The 17,814-nt window shown below is 35.4% G+C and overlaps 1 protein-coding gene across 2 annotated transcripts in view; it reads right to left on the bottom strand.

Annotated features, from left to right (window-relative positions):
- Window positions 1-23: 23 nt before the first annotated feature.
- The window catches only part of CCDC18 (coiled-coil domain containing 18), a 22,607-nt gene continuing 4,816 nt past the window's right edge, over window positions 24-17,814 (bottom strand). For both annotated transcript variants that reach the window (XM_005422129.2, XM_031057934.1), the window contains 19 exons: window positions 17,439-17,535; window positions 16,652-16,773; window positions 15,755-16,064; window positions 15,462-15,565; window positions 15,192-15,352; window positions 14,466-14,686; window positions 13,594-13,704; window positions 12,856-12,987; window positions 12,011-12,145; window positions 11,325-11,402; window positions 9,742-9,858; window positions 8,346-8,513; window positions 7,755-7,897; window positions 7,154-7,317; window positions 6,159-6,372; window positions 5,514-5,613; window positions 4,370-4,486; window positions 3,806-3,951; window positions 24-989 (listed from right to left, as the gene is read on the bottom strand). In XM_005422129.2, coding sequence (XP_005422186.2) covers window positions 3,820-3,951; window positions 4,370-4,486; window positions 5,514-5,613; window positions 6,159-6,372; window positions 7,154-7,317; window positions 7,755-7,897; window positions 8,346-8,513; window positions 9,742-9,858; window positions 11,325-11,402; window positions 12,011-12,145; window positions 12,856-12,987; window positions 13,594-13,704; window positions 14,466-14,686; window positions 15,192-15,352; window positions 15,462-15,565; window positions 15,755-16,064; window positions 16,652-16,773; window positions 17,439-17,535 — 2,626 coding nt within the window. In that variant the 3' untranslated portion in view covers window positions 24-989; window positions 3,806-3,819. The remainder of the gene's footprint in view (window positions 990-3,805; window positions 3,952-4,369; window positions 4,487-5,513; window positions 5,614-6,158; window positions 6,373-7,153; window positions 7,318-7,754; window positions 7,898-8,345; window positions 8,514-9,741; window positions 9,859-11,324; window positions 11,403-12,010; window positions 12,146-12,855; window positions 12,988-13,593; window positions 13,705-14,465; window positions 14,687-15,191; window positions 15,353-15,461; window positions 15,566-15,754; window positions 16,065-16,651; window positions 16,774-17,438; window positions 17,536-17,814) is intronic.

Genomic DNA, 17,814 nt, shown 5'->3' with positions numbered 1-17,814 from the left:
TAGCAAACTGCCACTTGCAGAGTTTCTGGATGCCTCAGATAGGTTTGTTGGCTAAGACACACTTTTAATATACAAAACACTGAACTGAGGCCTGGTATTCAAACTGAAATACATTCAGTTCTTTTCCTCTTCTTTACATCAAATAACTTTAGTAACTTGATTTCTGAAGTGTGAATTGCATGTCTTAATGCATATAAATCCTGTGTGCATTAATCAGACTTAGACTGCTGCCTCAAAAGCATATTTGCAGTTTCTGATGCTTATGTAAATATAAAAGTGGGGCCACTAGCCATTCATACCAGCTTAATTGTGTAATACTTTTGGAAACCTGGAAATAAATATGTTTTAGAAATGCATAGTTATGATGTGAATTTAATCAATGGGAATTTTTGTATGGGTTTTTGTTTGATTAAAAATATCAAAAGAAACAACCTCAAGCTTTATGGCCCTGTCCCACAACCCTGTGCATCTTAAAGATACTGCTTGGAGTAAAGCAAGCAGGTTTTGCCAGTGTCTATGATCAAATCAGTGTCCCAAAACATCTTACAAACAGGTAAATTTTAACAATATGTTGTGTCTGCATCACTGCATTTGTACAAAAAAAGATAAAACAGTCCCAAACAAAATTGCTAATAAGGTAGTACCATTGTGCTTTTAGTTAGAAGTGAGATATTAAACAAATACATAATATAAAAACCTTGGAAAAATATGACAGCTGAAATTAATCCCTACAACTTAAAAAAACCAAATTTTATTTAGAAGTATAAAAGATAAATTAATATGATATTCAATTAAAGCAATAATCTCAATAACAGCTGGAAAAATAAAAAGGTTGTCATCTGCTTCAGTACAAATAATTACATGCCTTATTTAGAAATACAACTTTAAAATGTCCTCTTTGAATTCACAGTGACAATGCCAGCAACAGCATCCCTGGGCTGCTGCTTGTCCCATGGGCAGCAGCACTCATTCTTTCGCAGTTCTTGCACCTGAAACAAAATATGTGATGACCATAGCTAAATCAATTTGTACCAACATGTTACTTTTCATTATTAAACCTTATCTTACAAATTCAAGAAAACTAACAGCAGCTCTCAAGTCCATGGCTGTCATCTCAAATTCTAATTTATGTTATGTTATTAATGCATTTTTGTTCACTGTTCTTGTAACTGAAGTGCATTTGCTTTCTCCAAGAGCACAACTTACAAATTTTGCAATGCCACATTAAGTTCCAGCAGATAAGAAGGAAAACGTTATGTAGAATATTTTTGAGAAGAAATCTTCATATGCAAATCCCTGTAAGAATTTTGTACAGTTTAAATGAACACTGCCTTTTGAAATAACTCCTCTGCATGGGCTTACGGTTTCATGTTGGATTGCAATGTTGTTCTTAAGCTGCTAACAGTTCAGGAAGTGTCTGCAGAAACCCCATCAACAGTATCAAGGTATTAAGAGGAAAACACCCTATGATGTCCACTAACACTGAGCAAGAAAAATAGCAAAGCAAATGTAAGCTGTGTACAGAAGTAAATGCAGCCAAACACGGCATGTTTGAGGTTCGGGGTTTTTTGTTAGTTTCTAGAGCTTCACTACCCCTACCCCTCCTTTTAAAAAACAAGTGAATATGCTGGATCTAATTATTCATTTATAGAAAAAAATAGAGTTTTAGGTGTCTTTGGGATATACACAGCAGCCATGTTTACATTAGTTACTGCTGCAGCAGAACAAGAGACAATCAGCCACTACTATTTCACATCATATTATACTAAGGTTCTTGTTAATTATAAATTTTAAAAGAGGTTATGTTGGTCCTCTGTTTATCTATCCATGCTTAGTTAGGTGTTTATTCTTTGTGAGGAATGCTGTACATACTGTACAGAAACACTTGTAAGTAGCATATAAGCAGCTTACAGATAACAAATGAAAGATTACAGTAATTCTTGTTTTTTTAATGCTATGCAGTTTTTCAAAAATGTTGTAAAAATCACTTTTTAGAAAAGTCAATCATTGTAAGCACTAATTTTTTCTTATATCATTTTAATACAATTTTACTTCTCATTTCAGAAGGAACTATGGTCACAAAAAATTAGCTTGCTGTAAATCCAATCTGCCTTTTTTTTTAATAAAGAAAATTACTTCAATTTCCCAGAAAAATGAAAAAAGCCATTCTTAATGTTCAGCAAGATATTTTTGGTTCCTTTATTTGGAATATTTACAGCTTCTAAGGGTAGCCAAGTGCTGTATTGTTACAAAATCTTCACTGCAGATTGAAGCACAGTAAGAACAAAGAATAATTCAGCTGAAAACTCTGTGACCTGGTTATTTTATGAGTCCCAAAGGGACAGAGTGGACCAGAACACAAATCAACCCTCCCAGCAATTCCTTCCCTGAACTAATATATTTTCAGTAATAAGCAAGGAAGGCAATGTATTAAGAAGAAAAAGAATGAGACAGACTGTACCCCTGGGCAAGACATACACACTGCCTCTCCACCCCTTTTCCCTAAATAGATTAAGCAATTTATTTTTTAGAACTAGGACAGAAAATTTCTGTGGAAGTCTGGTCAATCAGTCTGCAATGTGTTACTAATGGAGGAAGTGTTTTCTTACATTATGTTAATGTACTTAATTTTTAAACAAAGAAGGAACCATATAATATTCTAAATGGAGCCAGAAGCCCTCTGCAACATATTTCATGGTTCACACAGAATGCTTCCAAAATCCAGTGGTTTTTTGTCTACTTCACTACAACGAAAATAAAATTTCATTCCCTTATTCAAAGTCTTGGGAGGAACATGACCAGAGCAGGTCTATTTTTAAAGCCTTTCTTATATCATTCTTAGGCCTCTTCTTATCTGGTATTTCTTAGCAAAAACAAGACAATTTGTCTGGAAAGAAATTCTAGTCAGTAATTGTACAGAGGCTAGCTAGGAAATTCTTTCTTTCAGAATCACCCCTTAGGAAAAGTTAGAAATTGTTAATGGTATGTGTGAAAGGTAGCAGCAGTCACTGTTCTGTTCTTGAGCATCATCAATAACCTAACAGAATTCAAGATGGAAGAGCTGACATTGCTTTAATCTGCAGTGAAGCAAATATATAAACTTCATATTCAGCTGTGACACAGCCAAGCCCTCATGATCTGGAATACCAAAGGCCTTTGGTGCTCACACAGAAATGAGGCTTCTCTGATCCCTCACCCTAGAAAACAAACACATAAATGCAGCATAACCAAAGTGGCAGAGGCCATCTTGGCTTTGTGTTTAGCTCTAGCTTGGAATCATCCTTGACTGAACTTATTTCTGCAAAAGCCTGTTTATCCCAGACCCCATTTGTGCTTGTAGAGACTGATTCATGCACCAAAGCCAAGATTTGTGTAATTCACAAAGTTAGCTGTCTTCTCAAGTCCCTCCACACACTCCCATTCCCTAGGCCAACACATTCTCACTTCTCCTTCCTACCAGCTTGCTGGAGCTCAGTGGCCTTTGATGCAATAATTTTCACAAGATAGGTACCTAAGTCGTAAGAAGCTCTCATCATACAGCATATTGCTTTGTTTCATTTCAAGGAAGACCATATCATCCATAGCCAGAAAATCAGGTCCCTAAAGATAATCAGTAACCAAATTTCTCCACAGAAAGCAGACAATTAAGAGTTTGCCATAAAATCTGTAATTTGAAAATAATTAAATTTAGGGGATTCTGGGAGAAGTAATGACACACTAAAGAGACATCATATAACTTCTCCTAGGCAGTACAGTAATGGCATTAAAAATTGATCATTTGTTGTCTATCCAAGGTATGTTTTACCTTTCCAAGTGCTTCTAGGCTATGTTGGTTTTTTTCATTATTTTTTTCTTCAGCTGATTTATTTCCTGATCTCTCTGGAGCAATTCAAACTCTTTTTCACGAAGTTCATCTTTAGAATGCTGGAGTTTCTTCTCTAAGCTCTCAATCTGAACAGAAAATGCAATTAAATCACCAAAGTCAGAACAATTTTATTTAAAAAAAACCCAAACCCACAAAACAAACAAAACTCCCAAATATTGTCAGTATTGACCCTGACTTTGGATTCCTCTGTCAATTTTTTATTTTGTCGACATTTTCCTTTACTAAAAGAGCAGTTTGGGAGCCGTATCATATCAAGTGAAAAATCATTTTTCATTTTTGCACTGTTATAGCCTTACAAAATTTATACTTTTAATTGACAAACATCCATTTTTACTGGTACAGTCCTTCCGTCTCCTTTCCATAAAAAAGAGGTTTTATCTTCTAGATGAAATCTGGCCAGCTATTGTGTCCCTGGTTCAGACCTTCTCATAGAATTAGCTGCCCTTTGTTAGGGAAACTGTGGTTTTGATTAAGAAGCAGTACCTGTTTATTGCATTCCTTAATTTCCAACTCTGACTTCTCTAAATTACACTGTAATTGAATTATTTGTTGCTCCATTTCTCCCTTATGCTCACGAACTGTCATATCCAATTGTGCAATCTAGAGGTAAAAAAAGAAAAGGAAATATTTTATTTTGAACTAATATGCAGATTTTAAGAAGCCATATTACAAACTATGAGAGCAAAGTGAATGAAATTAATCCATTGTAGCCTCATGAGTATTCTCTTGAGTCGTCAATATAAAGCTACACCCCAGCTACTTCATTTAAATAGTGGCTAAACATAAAACGAAAAGGGCAAAATTGGGAAAAAGTCCATAACTGAATATGTTAGGTCCTCACATGCACATAATGCAAGTTATCCTTTTCAAAGAAATATCTGTAGTTTATTATACTAATCCACCTTGTTAGGAAGTGCCAATTTTGCCAAACTAAAAAAATCAGTTGATCAAGTGCTTTGATGACTTCCTGGGGCAGTTCACAGGGTACTGTGGCAAAAATACATGGCAAGATCTGGCCTCCTGACAGAGTCAGTTCTTTGAACAGACTTACTCAAATCCCACTCCTTCTCTCTGAACCTCAAATATTCTTGAAGACAAAGGCTGGTAACTCCTTTAGGAAAAGGTTTATAATAAAAGTGACAGAAGCAAAATTTTCCTATGATGAGTATCAAATCCTGAAGCCAGACCAAAAGTCTGAAAATATTTAAAGTGAGCTACAGAAATTTATTCATAACAAAGATACCATTTCATATTTAGAGACTGCTTTAATGTGAATCAGACAAGCTCCAGTGCAAACAAGGAAAGAAATCTGTCATCTCCAAGCACCCTTCAGCACAGACCTCTCCTTCCTCTTATCAAACATCAAAATGAGAGCAGTTGCCCCATAACTTTATCACTAATGAAGAATCTTGGGACAGGTTATGGCATAAGATTTCTGATTTTCCTGGTACATAAGGCTTCAACAACATGCAGCTGGTTTGAGGTTGGCACTGTGCCTGTAGGAACCAGCAGAGTTTGAGACAATACATCAAAGCAACCAAACCTAGCAGGCCTAACCTAACTTTTCCAAAACTATCTGCTGTATAACAGGAATAATTGTCAGTAACATGCTTAAAAATTATCTCACCTGAGCTACTCTTTGTTTTAGTTCCCAATTCCTTTCTTTCAGTGCTTGGTCCATGTCAAGGAGTTCCTGCTTTTTGTCTTCAATTTCATCCTTGCAATACCTGAAATTCTCATACATTTAATTGCTTAATGCATATTCAGTTGCTTAGTTTTAAATATCCAGCTTGAAAATCATGAGATCTATTACTTACTTACAGCATATTACCCTAAAGGTGAGTTGATTGCAAGGAAACAAACGCAAATAGAATAATTCTGTTAATTATATTCCAGGTGGGGAATTCTAAGTAACTTCATTATTCAATTTATTTAATTGACTATATAGGATTCTTTAAAAAATAAAGTGTCATTTGTGGTCAGAAAGTAGACTGGACAATTTGACTATTCTTATAATTACTTCACAGCTTTAAGATTCCTAAAATAATTTCAGCAGATTTTAAAACAGAACTCCCCAAAAAGAATTCAGCACCACTTTTAGAAATTAAAAATGAGCCAAGGATCTCAAGTATCAAGCTATGTGATGGCCCCAAACCACCTAAAAATTATGGAGAGCTGCTAAGAACATTAAAAACCCCATCCAAACTACTTGCTATTCTTAAGGAATAACCAACATAACTGAGTTTTCATGACAGAAAAGACAGCAGCTCACCTGAGCTCAGTTGTCAGATCCATTATAGCAATGTTCTTCTCCTCCAGAGAGGACTGTGCATTCTGCAATGCATTTTGCAACTCCTGGAGCTGTGTTAAAGTGATCTTTAACTCTCCACAGACATTCTGTAATGTAGATTCCAGTTCTGCTATTTTCTGTAAGGCTTTCCTGTGGCAAGTCTCATTTTGAAGCAGCTTATCTTCAAAATCATTCACTATTTTATACACACCACAAAAGAGAATGTTTAATCATCAGTACATCAGGGTCTTCATGCAACACCACTACCTGGTAGCACTTGTGGTCATAATAAATTTCCAGTATCACTATTTTTTAGGACAATCTAGAAAAACAGTGACTACTTATACAAAAATATGTTTATGGTACCTAAGTATTTGCTGGCTTTATTCAGTTCATAATCAACAATTGACCTGAAACAAGGATATATCTAAAAACATCTGGCCAAGGAGGCAGTACAGACAGTATAGTAACTGACCATGCAGTGCCAGGAATAGTGCAAGCAGAATTGCTGCTGTTTCTCTGGCCTGAAACAATGGTCCAATTAAACTAAATGGAAGATGATGGATTGGAATGTTTGTTATTTCCACAGACTTGTGGGGTTTTCTGTTTGTTTTAAAGAGCTGCATTTTTTGAATAGCATATGCCTTTATTAAAGTTAAGTGTCTCATTTGACTATTACATTAAGAATCTGCATTACCAATTTACAGGGAAACCACTTAGTATTTCACCTGGGGTGAAGGTATATACCACAAAATTGAGAATTTGCAAAAGTATGTGAAAAATCTTTGTGATATTTTTGGGTTGTGGAGGTGTTGTTCATTTGGATTTGGTTTCGTTTTGGTTTAAGAAGATTATCAGTTTTTGACCCTCACATACTTGATTATGAAAGGGGGTGGGGGGGAGAAGGAAAAATGTCTGATACATACAGAGGAATAGTTTAATGAAAGGAAGCCTGAGAAACAAAATAGCCAAATTACCCTCATTTGCCTTTCTGTTGAGCTCTGATCTTGCTTCTTCCAGAGTGATATCCAACTGATTTATCTGCAGTGCTTTGTTTGCACCATCTCGTTTTAATTGTTCTACTTCTTTTTCCATGCCAGTAAGTTCATTCTTGCACTGATCCATCTCCAATTTCATCTGTCTAAGAGAAGCAACCAGAACAAAATGAACCAAGGAATAACAAGAGCAACATTCTCTAAGACAAGTGTTTGTGAATAAAATAGAAAGAAAAGTCATGTTAAGTAGGCTTTTCTTGTAATCAAAGCTATATTTTTTAAGACTAGCAAGCTCCTGCAGAATGTACTCTCTACAATTACAAGCAGGCTGATATGGTTATGATTTGAACTGCTTTATGAAGTGCTATCTTAAGGCTAAGTAGGTTGCCAGGACATGCATTAATTCCATTGGAAAACTGTTCCAGAAAGTCATGCCTCAGCTAGTCAGAAGCTTCCCTTCTGATTTCCAGTCTGCTGCCAGAGACTGAAGTGTGAGGCCAGAGCTGAACAGCATTTCAGACAGCAAGGGTTCTCATCCATACGCCCATTTGCAGAATTCACCTCTCATTTATCCTAAACATACCTGATTGTACAATTCAGTCCATCCACCTTCTGCCTGTTTAAATCTGCTTCCTGAGCAGCTAGGTGCAGTTTCTCCTCCACCTTTCTCAACTCATCTTCTGCACATGCTTTCTGCTTCTGGAGCTCTTTTTCCAAAGTGGATACCTATTGGAAAAGGCATTTAAAGAGTAGTTTCAAACTGCATACCAAAGAAATACACATTCTTGTCTTGCAACTCACATAGGGAGAGTTTTTACACAACAGATTTCTTTATAGTCTGTATGTAATTTACAACTAAAACTCTGCACATCTGAAAGAAATTTAGTTTCTAGTAAATGCAACAAGATGCAATTCTCTGAATTTAAATGCACCTCTACTTAACTGCAGTCTAGGGCTTGATTTTCCAAGTACCTAGCCACTATAATGCTAACTAGAATGTTTGATAGGTCAAAACCTGGATTAAGATAAAACAAGCCACTAAACTCTTTATTTTACATATATCAAATAACAATTATCAACTCAAAGAAATATTCAGATTTTATAGGTATTATGAAAACATATATAAGGCAATTAATTTTCTCCATATATGTAGACAATTCTTACCACACTGTACCTGTTTTTCAAGTTTAATTTGATTATCTTCCAACTCTCCATTTCTAATAGTTTCTTGCTGTAACATTTGCTGCTGATGATGCAAAGTTTGTTGCAGGAGAATATTTTGTTCACTCATGTCCTGAATAGTCTGACCTTTAATTTTTATTTCTTTCTGCAAATAATGAAGCTGAAAAGACATTTATTTTCCCTTACAATAAAACATTTTTATTTGCAGTTGCTTCAGCTATTCTCTCTTAATGAACACAGAATCACACTTGTGATGCAATAAAACTTTTCTATCTGAATTTAGTTGCATTACAGTTTCAACAGTACATAACAGACCTCATAATTGATCATTGTATTATGCTCTATACAGTGAAGAAAGTAGCAACTTCGCAGTCAGCCCCAGGTTTTGATTCTTGCTTTCTAGATATAACTTGTCAATATTTTAAAAATATACATAGCAGCTTTTCAGTTAGAACTACTTTTCTTTCTGCTAGTCTTATTTCTCAGGAAGTCCCTGTTTTCCCCTTGAGATTTTGAGATTTTGTTCTCAGTCCTCCCCTTTATTTCTTTTTGCCTGTATGACAACAGTCATTTCAATTAAAAAAAGGAATTTTGAGTGCCTAACTTGTTTTATGTTGACTAATCTGGTTTCTCAGCGGTGAATGCCAGAGGGAACTGTTCTGGGGAAAAAAAAAAAAAGGAGCGTTCTTGGAAAAAAAAAATAAACCCTCACTTGCTACACTTGATGTTTCACACAGGATCCAGTCCCTTCATGGGCAGTATAGGAACCGCAGGGTTTAGGGCTCGGGAAGCAGCAGTAAATATCACAGGTTTATGTGTGACAGACTCCACAACCTCCATCAAGCTAATCCTGTACAAAGTCCAGCAACATCCACCTGACTGAAGCTTCTCTCAGCTGGGAGGCCAGCACTGACATGATCAGCCTGCTATATAATTAGTTCATCCACAAATAAAAATTCCTTCTAAAATTTAAAGTTAACTCTTTCTTGCTTTCAAGTAATAGTGGAAAGCATGATAAAACTCAGGGTCTAGAAGTAAACTTTTTTTATGCCCAGGACTTCTTCCCCATTAAGACAGCTGAAAAACAGATCAATTTTGTGCCCATAAATTTATATTACAATAGTGCTCTCTCCATGTTTTGCTTCACGTTATTCTGATTTTGTTACCTCTTTCAACAATTCATTTTCCTTTTTCCTTAAATTATCCATGGTTTTGAGTTCTGATTTGATTTTCCCCTTTACCCTCACAAAATGTGTCACTTTTCCCAGCTTACTTCCCATTCACAGGTCCTGCTGCACATTTTGGCTGTCATTTCACAAACTTTTAGATTAAATCAATCATAACAAGAGCTCTCTGCGATACAGAAGAATTATAAAACAACCTGTTACCTCTTCAGACCTTTCTTTCAGCTGATTTTCAAATAGCTCCTTATTTTCTTGTGACTGACTCAAATACAGTGCAACTTCTTCCTTACACACATTTAGTGCTGACTCAAGTTGTTGTACCTAGGTGAATGCAATAGATTATTTAAAATTGCATGGCATGGTTTGTATTAACTGGTCTAAAAATTGTATTAAAAGACAGCTTTGTGTAAAATATCAGAAAAGTTACATTTTATCATACGAGTATTAAAACAGTCATGGAAGATTATAGTAAACTTTAAAGCTGAAATAATCTTCAAAAATTGAAACTATTTGTGAAATTCAACATGATAATACTTTAGACTGTGTTTATACCAGATGAGACCATCAGTTATGAGAAGATATGCCAGCACTTGTTAGTAACTAGAATTTAAAAGCAAACATAGGGTCAATAACAAATCATTAATCCATCGTGTTTCATTACGTATAGAACTACATAAATAAATTTGGAATTATCATCATTGGTGAGTTGGCACACATATTTTTAAAAAAACCCACTCAGATCTTACTACAACTCTTTTCAAAAAGTTCCCAAGCAGCATGATTTCCCTTTCTGCACTGGGGGACAGTGCCTGAGTTTCACCAAATGGGAAAGGAAGAGCTTTGAGCAGTGTCAACACTGTCAATCTATTTTACACTTTTAATGCTCATTTGGGTTTGAGTAACCACTAACAAACACCTTATAACCTTGAACTGATAAAAATTATATCAAACAAACCCTGAGATCTTAAGGCATAGTAATTAAGCTTTTCTTAAACTTCTGGTTTCAATGCTAGGATTTCTCATCAATGAGAATTGTGTTGAATTTAGCTGCAGAATGCAAAATTGAAAGAATTAGACAATCAGACTGGCAGTTTTCTAAACTATACTGGACTTCGTATCTCTGTCCCCAGATGATTCAAGAATTTTTGGAAGAGAATTAATTTTAAGTCTCTGTAAAACATCCCAAGTACTGCAAAGCCACTTGGATAGCAAATTGGTCCTACACAAGCTCAGAATGAGCATGGAAACAGCAAAGTCCCCAGTATCTTAAATCCTGAAGATTTAATACTTGCCTGGGGTAAATCTGCACATGGCACTGGTTTATTAAAAGCCTGTCACAAGTGTTGCATGGAAAATATTTATCAGGCAAAAACTAGGAAGAGCTAAAGATGGCTAAAAGCATGACCAACATTACAGTATCACATATGTCTAAAAGACATGCCATACATAGACCAAAAGCACATATAACATTAGCTCTGTGGGACAACATTGGACTTTAAGAGTACAATAAGCATAAGTTTGCCCTATTTGTAACTACAGTAATTGCATTAAGCAATTCTGCATTGCATAATATCATACTGTAGGTTTCATCATACTTCTTTTAATTAAAAAAAACAAAAAAAAAATTAAACAATAGATAAAAACTAAATACTTCAGACAAATAACTTCTGGAATATTTACTTTAGAGAAATTTATATAAAACAGATTCTCTATAAAAAATAAAAGGAAATCCACTGTTACTGCAAACTTTAAAACTATTACTTGAACATTACAGAGAGCTTACTAACTTTGATTTTTTCTTCTGTTAACTGACTTTCCAGCATCTTCAATCCTTGATCTTTCTTGATATTTTGATTTTCCATTTCCTGTTTTTACAGACATTTTTATTCAAGAGAACAAAATATAAACATTACATTACATTAATTTAATGTTATAAAGTGATAAGTAATTTAATAAAAACTGATAATCAGGAAAAAACACAGATCAGTGTATCTAAAACACAATTGCTTGTATCATGTATTTGTGTGCATGATACTCTGAAGTGAAATTGGTTGCTGAGAGATGTCTCTTCATACTCTGCAGCAACAGGCATTATTAAAAGGAATAAAACATTATCATACTAGAACATTATTGGTTTTCCACCTAGTGCAGGATTGATGCAATCATGCTTTATCCAGATCTCTTCCCTTTCATTAGAGAGAGAAGCCCAAGGGGCAATCCAGAGGCATAAAGAGAATGCTAAGACAGAAAAGACTGAAAGGTCATTAAAATTTGACCAGTATATAGTAGTAGTAGTAGTAGTAGTAGTAGCAGCAGTAATTGGTGACTACACTAGATTCAGTCAATTACTCAAACAAAAGTTAAGAAGCATAAACATAAACATCTTTCATTTCCCCAATTTTTCCATGTATTTATGGATATGCTTTCCATTATTTTTAGTCACTTGCTTGATTTGCATTTAAAGAAACCTCACCTCTCTGTTTCCTATCAGCAGCCCATCCAATGATTCAATGTGATGCTGTTTATGTATAACCTCTTGTTGTAAAATAGATATTATTTTCTCTTGTTCAGTGACTTGTTGATGTTTCTTCTCCAGCTGTGTCTGAAGCTGTCAGTAAGTAAACAGTAATTTATTCTTTTAATAAAAATGTATTCATCTAAATATGTGATTCATATTTATTCACCCATCATTTTTATAATGAAAATTAAATACATTACTGCCATCAGCAGTATTGCAGTCTTAAAATTATCAAGAAATCCCAAGCACTTCATATCTTAATTCCAGAGGAGAATGAGGGCAGACAGAGTGTAATTGTCACCAGCCAACACAATAAGACATGCATCCATTCTTTACTAAAAGATGAGAAGCTTCCTAAGTAGCTAGAAATAGTCACACTTACATTTCTAATCACAGCGAGCAACATTTCTTCTCTAGAGACTGAAAACCCCCTGACTGCAGATGCTCCCAAGGCGCAGTATGGCAGAGGCTCAGGCAACAAGAACATTTTTAGAAGTTGTCATGCTTTAAACCCAGTAGGCACTGAAGCTATACTTTTTTTTTTCTGTGTGTTTGGAGCAAAAAGCAACAGAACTCTTCCTAAGTCCTTATTTCTCTTCAGTTGAGCAGGATATTAATATTTCAGTGGGAAAGTTGTATAGCTAGTTAGATGGAAGATGTAGTAAAATCAGGGAATGTAGGGAGAAGAAAGAGGTTTTTAACATTTTTATGATGTGTGTTGAAATTACAAGACAAATCAATATAGGAAAAAGTTACCAAGTATAACACTCAAACATAATACCACACCATAAAGGTCTTACTAGAGCAATCTGTTTCTCCATTTCTTTGTGCTGCTTGAGGTGAAACAACTTTTCATCTTCAAAAGCAGAAGTTATTTTCTCATGTTCTTCACTGATAGTTGTTTCCAGCTCATGAATGCATCTGTTTTTTCCCTGGAAGTGGCAGCAATAAAAGGACTGAATAAAAACATTTAGCTGTGATATTAAGTTATTTGATCATCTGGTTTCTAGATTTCATAAAGGAACAACAAACAAAATTCTGAATTTACACAGAGCATGTGTCATCTCAAAGGATGTCACACTTAAACCACAGGTACAGAATGTCAGTAAATGTAGAGACAAGGTGTCTGCCAAGTTGGATTATGGCACAGGGAACTCCTGACAACGACAAAAAGAAATTCTATGTTCATATAGATAGATGGAATCTTTAAAATACCATTTTGAAGACTTTTTAATTATAAATCTACATGTATATCACTGAAACAAATGGCAATTCAACAGGGCCAGATCTTCATTGCATATGTGACCACAAGGAAAACGTAACATGTTCATTAATAACTTACCACATTCAAGGGCAGGGAAAAAAGGGATGTCTTATTTCAAACAAGATTCTGTTTTTAAAACCTGTGTTCCTAAAATCTGCACAGATTATTTAGCAGATCTGAAAGTCCCCACATTTTGAATACAGGGAATACTACTGTCAAGCTAAACTTTTATGTATTTTTAAATAAATGTGGTTTCTCACTGAGAACATTTTACCATGAGTTCCAGTTCCAACTCAACATTTCTTTCTGCAGCAGTGGAATAAGCAATAGTCTTTTCTTCCAACTGTTTCTCAAGTGCAGAAAGCTGAGAAGACTTCTTTCTTATCTGAAATTAAATATGCACAAAACAGCATGTAGACAACTGTTGCAGTTTTATTCAAATATTTGTATGTACTTTCTTATCACCAATTCCATTTTAGCTACTACTATAGTCTTTTTAATAAATTGTTTGGTTGATTTTGTTGAACTATTATATTTTATTACTTACAGAGAAAAATTCAGGACAATTTACCTACAATTTATCCAATTAATTACCAGTGAAATGGCTTTACATATTTATAACATTTATATTCATTATTAGGAAATAACTGCAAAGTCCATTATGCTGAACTCTGTAAACACTTTAGCACCAGAATGGAAACATTAGCAAATTAATTTATTCACCCTGAGAAAAGCTGAAGCTTAAATTTTTTTCTTTTGTGACTCCCTGGTAATGATGTTCATCTCTGGCAACTACAGTAACATTTAATGAGGAAAAATACAACTGTTCTTTCAACCTGTTTCCTAGGATTACCCATTAATTCAACCACATCAAAGCAACAAGACTGTGCATATTTTCCACATAACAAATCAAAGTAGTAGCAGAAAAGCCTACTGACTTTAAAACAGTATTTCTGACAACTAACAAATCAAGGTTGCTAAGCCTTTCTGCTTGCTGAAAAGTTTCGTTTGAATTTTTCTCAAATAAATCAGATTTTAAAATTATTATGACAATTGCAGTTTTTTCATAACTATTGCCTTAACTATCTTTGATTACTGAACTGAAGAAAAAAGGGTATATTCTTTTCAGTGCTATTTAAAACTTACTTCTCTCTCTAAGCTGTTAGTTTTTGAAGCCTTCTTCAACAGGTCTTCCTGTATGGTTTGAAACTGACTGGTTCTTTGAGCCATGCTGGTCCTCAAGGCAGAATTCTCATCCTCTGCTTTTATTAGTTTAGTGCGTAGCTCTTCTATCTCTTTCTGGAATTTCTGCCTCACCTTTTCAAATTGTTTGCTTATAAGTTCCAACTGTTGACATTTTCTTCTCTCTCAAAGTAGAAAAAATAAATTTAAGATTAATTTATAAAAGAACATGCAAACCAATAATGTAACTCAATGCAGTGACTCATGAAAACAAATAAAAACCTCAAGAAACAAACAAACAAAATAAAGACAGCATCATACAGGTGCCCTGACATAATTTCATGGAGCAGTCCTAACAATAATGACAGAAGCAATCAGAGAAACACTAACAGCAGGATACAGAGAAAAGAGTCAACAAAAATACAGAGATTTTAGAACAATCTGCCTAAAGAAAAAAATACACGGCTCCATTTTAACACAGCTCCTAGCTCAGCTATTGCTGAACAAGTAATTTAAGCAGCCAAAGAAAGAAACATATTGTGTCTGGAGAACATGACAGTTTCCAAGGTGGCAAAATGCTCCCTGTTCAAACAAAGCATACATGCTGTAAAACCAACTTGAACCCTTGCAGAACATTTCTGTTCTGTGGATTAATTAGACAGAACTGCACAGCTATTTCAGCAAGCTTACCTCCTGGATTTCTGATCAATTTGACAGGCTCTGTTTCCAGGTCACATAACCTGCTGTTTCCTTGTCCTTCATTACTGTTAGAAAGATGCTCAGCTTCAGTACAGGTAGTTAAGTTTGCACCAGGCTTTTGAACTTCTGCTTCTTTCATTGCCAGTTTAATGCTATTATAAAGAAGGGGACAGCTATTTAACATTCTTTCTGCATGTTAATTCTAATAGCACCTGATTATCTGCCTAATCTTGCCATAGCTCAGTAACCAAAAAGTTATACCTTAGGTCTGCAATCAGAGGTTTACTTGATTCACCACAAGATTCAGAGGTAGTTTCTTTTGCTGAGGAACTCAAGAGCTGATGTTTGAAATGGTGCCATTTAAACTAAGTTAACAGAAAACAAAGATCAATGAAAAATCAGCCTTTTATTACTTCACAGCATCCTTAATTCATGTGTTATACTGGCATATAAATTTCAAGATACATATACCAGGATATTAAAAGTTTGGATAACTCAATCCTTAAAATTACTCAAAACATAATACACCGCTAAGACTATTTCAGTTACTCTACCTCTTCAGGTGTACTTAAAGACAACTGAGAAATAATGGTTTCCAGTATATTGAGCTCTTCCCTTGAATCCTCTATTTCTTGATGACATAATTTCAAGTGGTTCTGTTGCTCTGCAGTAAGTGCTCTCAGCTCTTCATTTTCACTTTTTAGAGCGTTTTTCTCTTTAAGTACTATTTCTTTTTCAGAAAGTTCACTCTCAAGCTTGATGATCTTCTGATCAGACTGACTCAGCATTGATGTCATTTCAGTGTTCTTTGCCTCTAAAGCTTTAATTTCTTGTTTTGTGTTGTGATTCTCTTCCTTTAATTGTCTAAAAACACATTTAAAAGGTATTTTCATTACGAGAAGCAGAGACTTACTGAGGAGACTCAAGCTAATGTAAAGGCGTTCATACACTGCCCACTCTTGCCAAAATGGCCTAAAGACAGGAATGTGAGTGTGGACAAAGCATGTAAATTGAATAACCCCAAAATGTCTGTGCAGGTGTTTGTCCAAACCTAACAATTCTAAAGACAATCAGCTGATGGTTGTCTACCCTCATTAAAGCAATGAGGGAATTACCAAAGAACTTCTGAAAAGAGTTGGGACAGAGAGCAGTCCAAAGCAGGTCTGTTCCATGAGCTGCAGTCAGCATCACAACCTCACTGAGGCCTGAGTGCAGCCCATGGCCTCAGCAGCAGCCAGCGAGCCCGGGAACAGTGCCCCAGAAAGCCTGGGGGGTTCTTCCTGGGAATGGGGGACAGAACGTGGGATTAAAGTGTTTAAAAATCACTTACAGAAAGTGAGTAGAAATGTACTGAATTATATGAATTGAGCAAAACATTCACAGTGACACCTGCAACATGCAAGTTCTTGTAAAAACACTGTGCAGAGAATTTTTAAAAGCCTTTGTGTTACCTTAGTTGCTCTTCTAGGATGTCTAGATCCTTCCTGTAGCTGATACACTTTTCATTCAACTCCTCTTTTTCATTTTCACAATTAATTAAACGTTCTCCCAAGACTACGTCTTCAGCTTTAGCCTTAAAAAGCAAATTTTTTTCATTACTGTACAGCAATAAACCAAGCTTTCGTGTCAAGACACTATTTTTAAAATAATATTATGCTCTTTCTGGTAAGTCAATAGATAATATTATTGCTCACTATTGTGAAGAGAAGGCAAGGGGCAAAGAAATTTTCTTTTTCTGTCATTTAGGAAAAAATTAACTTAATATTTTAGGGTATATTTGTGGTTGGCAGCCTTGTTCCACAAGGAAAGAAGTCTAACAAACAAAAATCTCTGTAAAAGCTAACTTAGGGAGATTACTTCATTTTCATCTTAGCTCTTCTTCAGCACATGTTCCATTGAACAGCTTATACATATGGAGGAAAAAGAGCTTTTAAAGGATCTTGTATTTTTAAAATGTAAACTTCCCAGCTGGCAAGCAGGAGACATAAGAAACAGCAGCAGTATTAGAATGCTGCAAAGATGCAGACTCCAAAGATCCAGACTGTGCAAAGACAGTGTAAAATTATATAACTGAATTTATCACTACAAACAGTTGCTTACCCTGTCCCACCTCTCTAGGGCTTTGCCACCAAGTGGAAACAACTGACTCACTGGTGAACCTCTTGCTATTGGCTGCCTGGCCTATTGGAAGAAACATCTTCACACCACAGCAAAAACAAGTGAAGAAAAAACTCTCACCTTTTCTAATTTTTCAGTTACTTCTGCTTTATACTTTGTAAAAGCCCTTGTCAGCTCCTCCACATTCAACAAAGCTTCATTTCTTTGCTGTTGTGCTCTGTCAAGCAAAAGATGCAAACCAGTTTTAAAACCCACAAACTTCAGCCATTACTGTAACTATCTTCTCCAGTTACCAAAAACAACTCCTGTAGTGATTGCTCCAGGTACTTCCTTTCTTCTCCCAACTTTCCAAGCCCCAGATATCACACTGTGAGACTGTGCTCCAAGAAAGAACCCAGAGTCCCCCTGGTCCCCCCTGTCACTCCCCAGCACTGGCCCTTCCCCTGTCATGGCTCATCAGGGAAGGAGCTGCAGAGTGAGATCAGCACAGCTCAGA

This window comes from Geospiza fortis, unplaced genomic scaffold, assembly GCF_000277835.1.
Source record: "Geospiza fortis unplaced genomic scaffold, GeoFor_1.0 scaffold403, whole genome shotgun sequence".
In the NCBI taxonomy this organism is placed as follows: domain Eukaryota; kingdom Metazoa; phylum Chordata; class Aves; order Passeriformes; family Thraupidae; genus Geospiza; species Geospiza fortis.
Note: the sequence above shows the minus strand (reverse complement) of the source record. Positions and strands in the feature narration are given on the sequence as shown.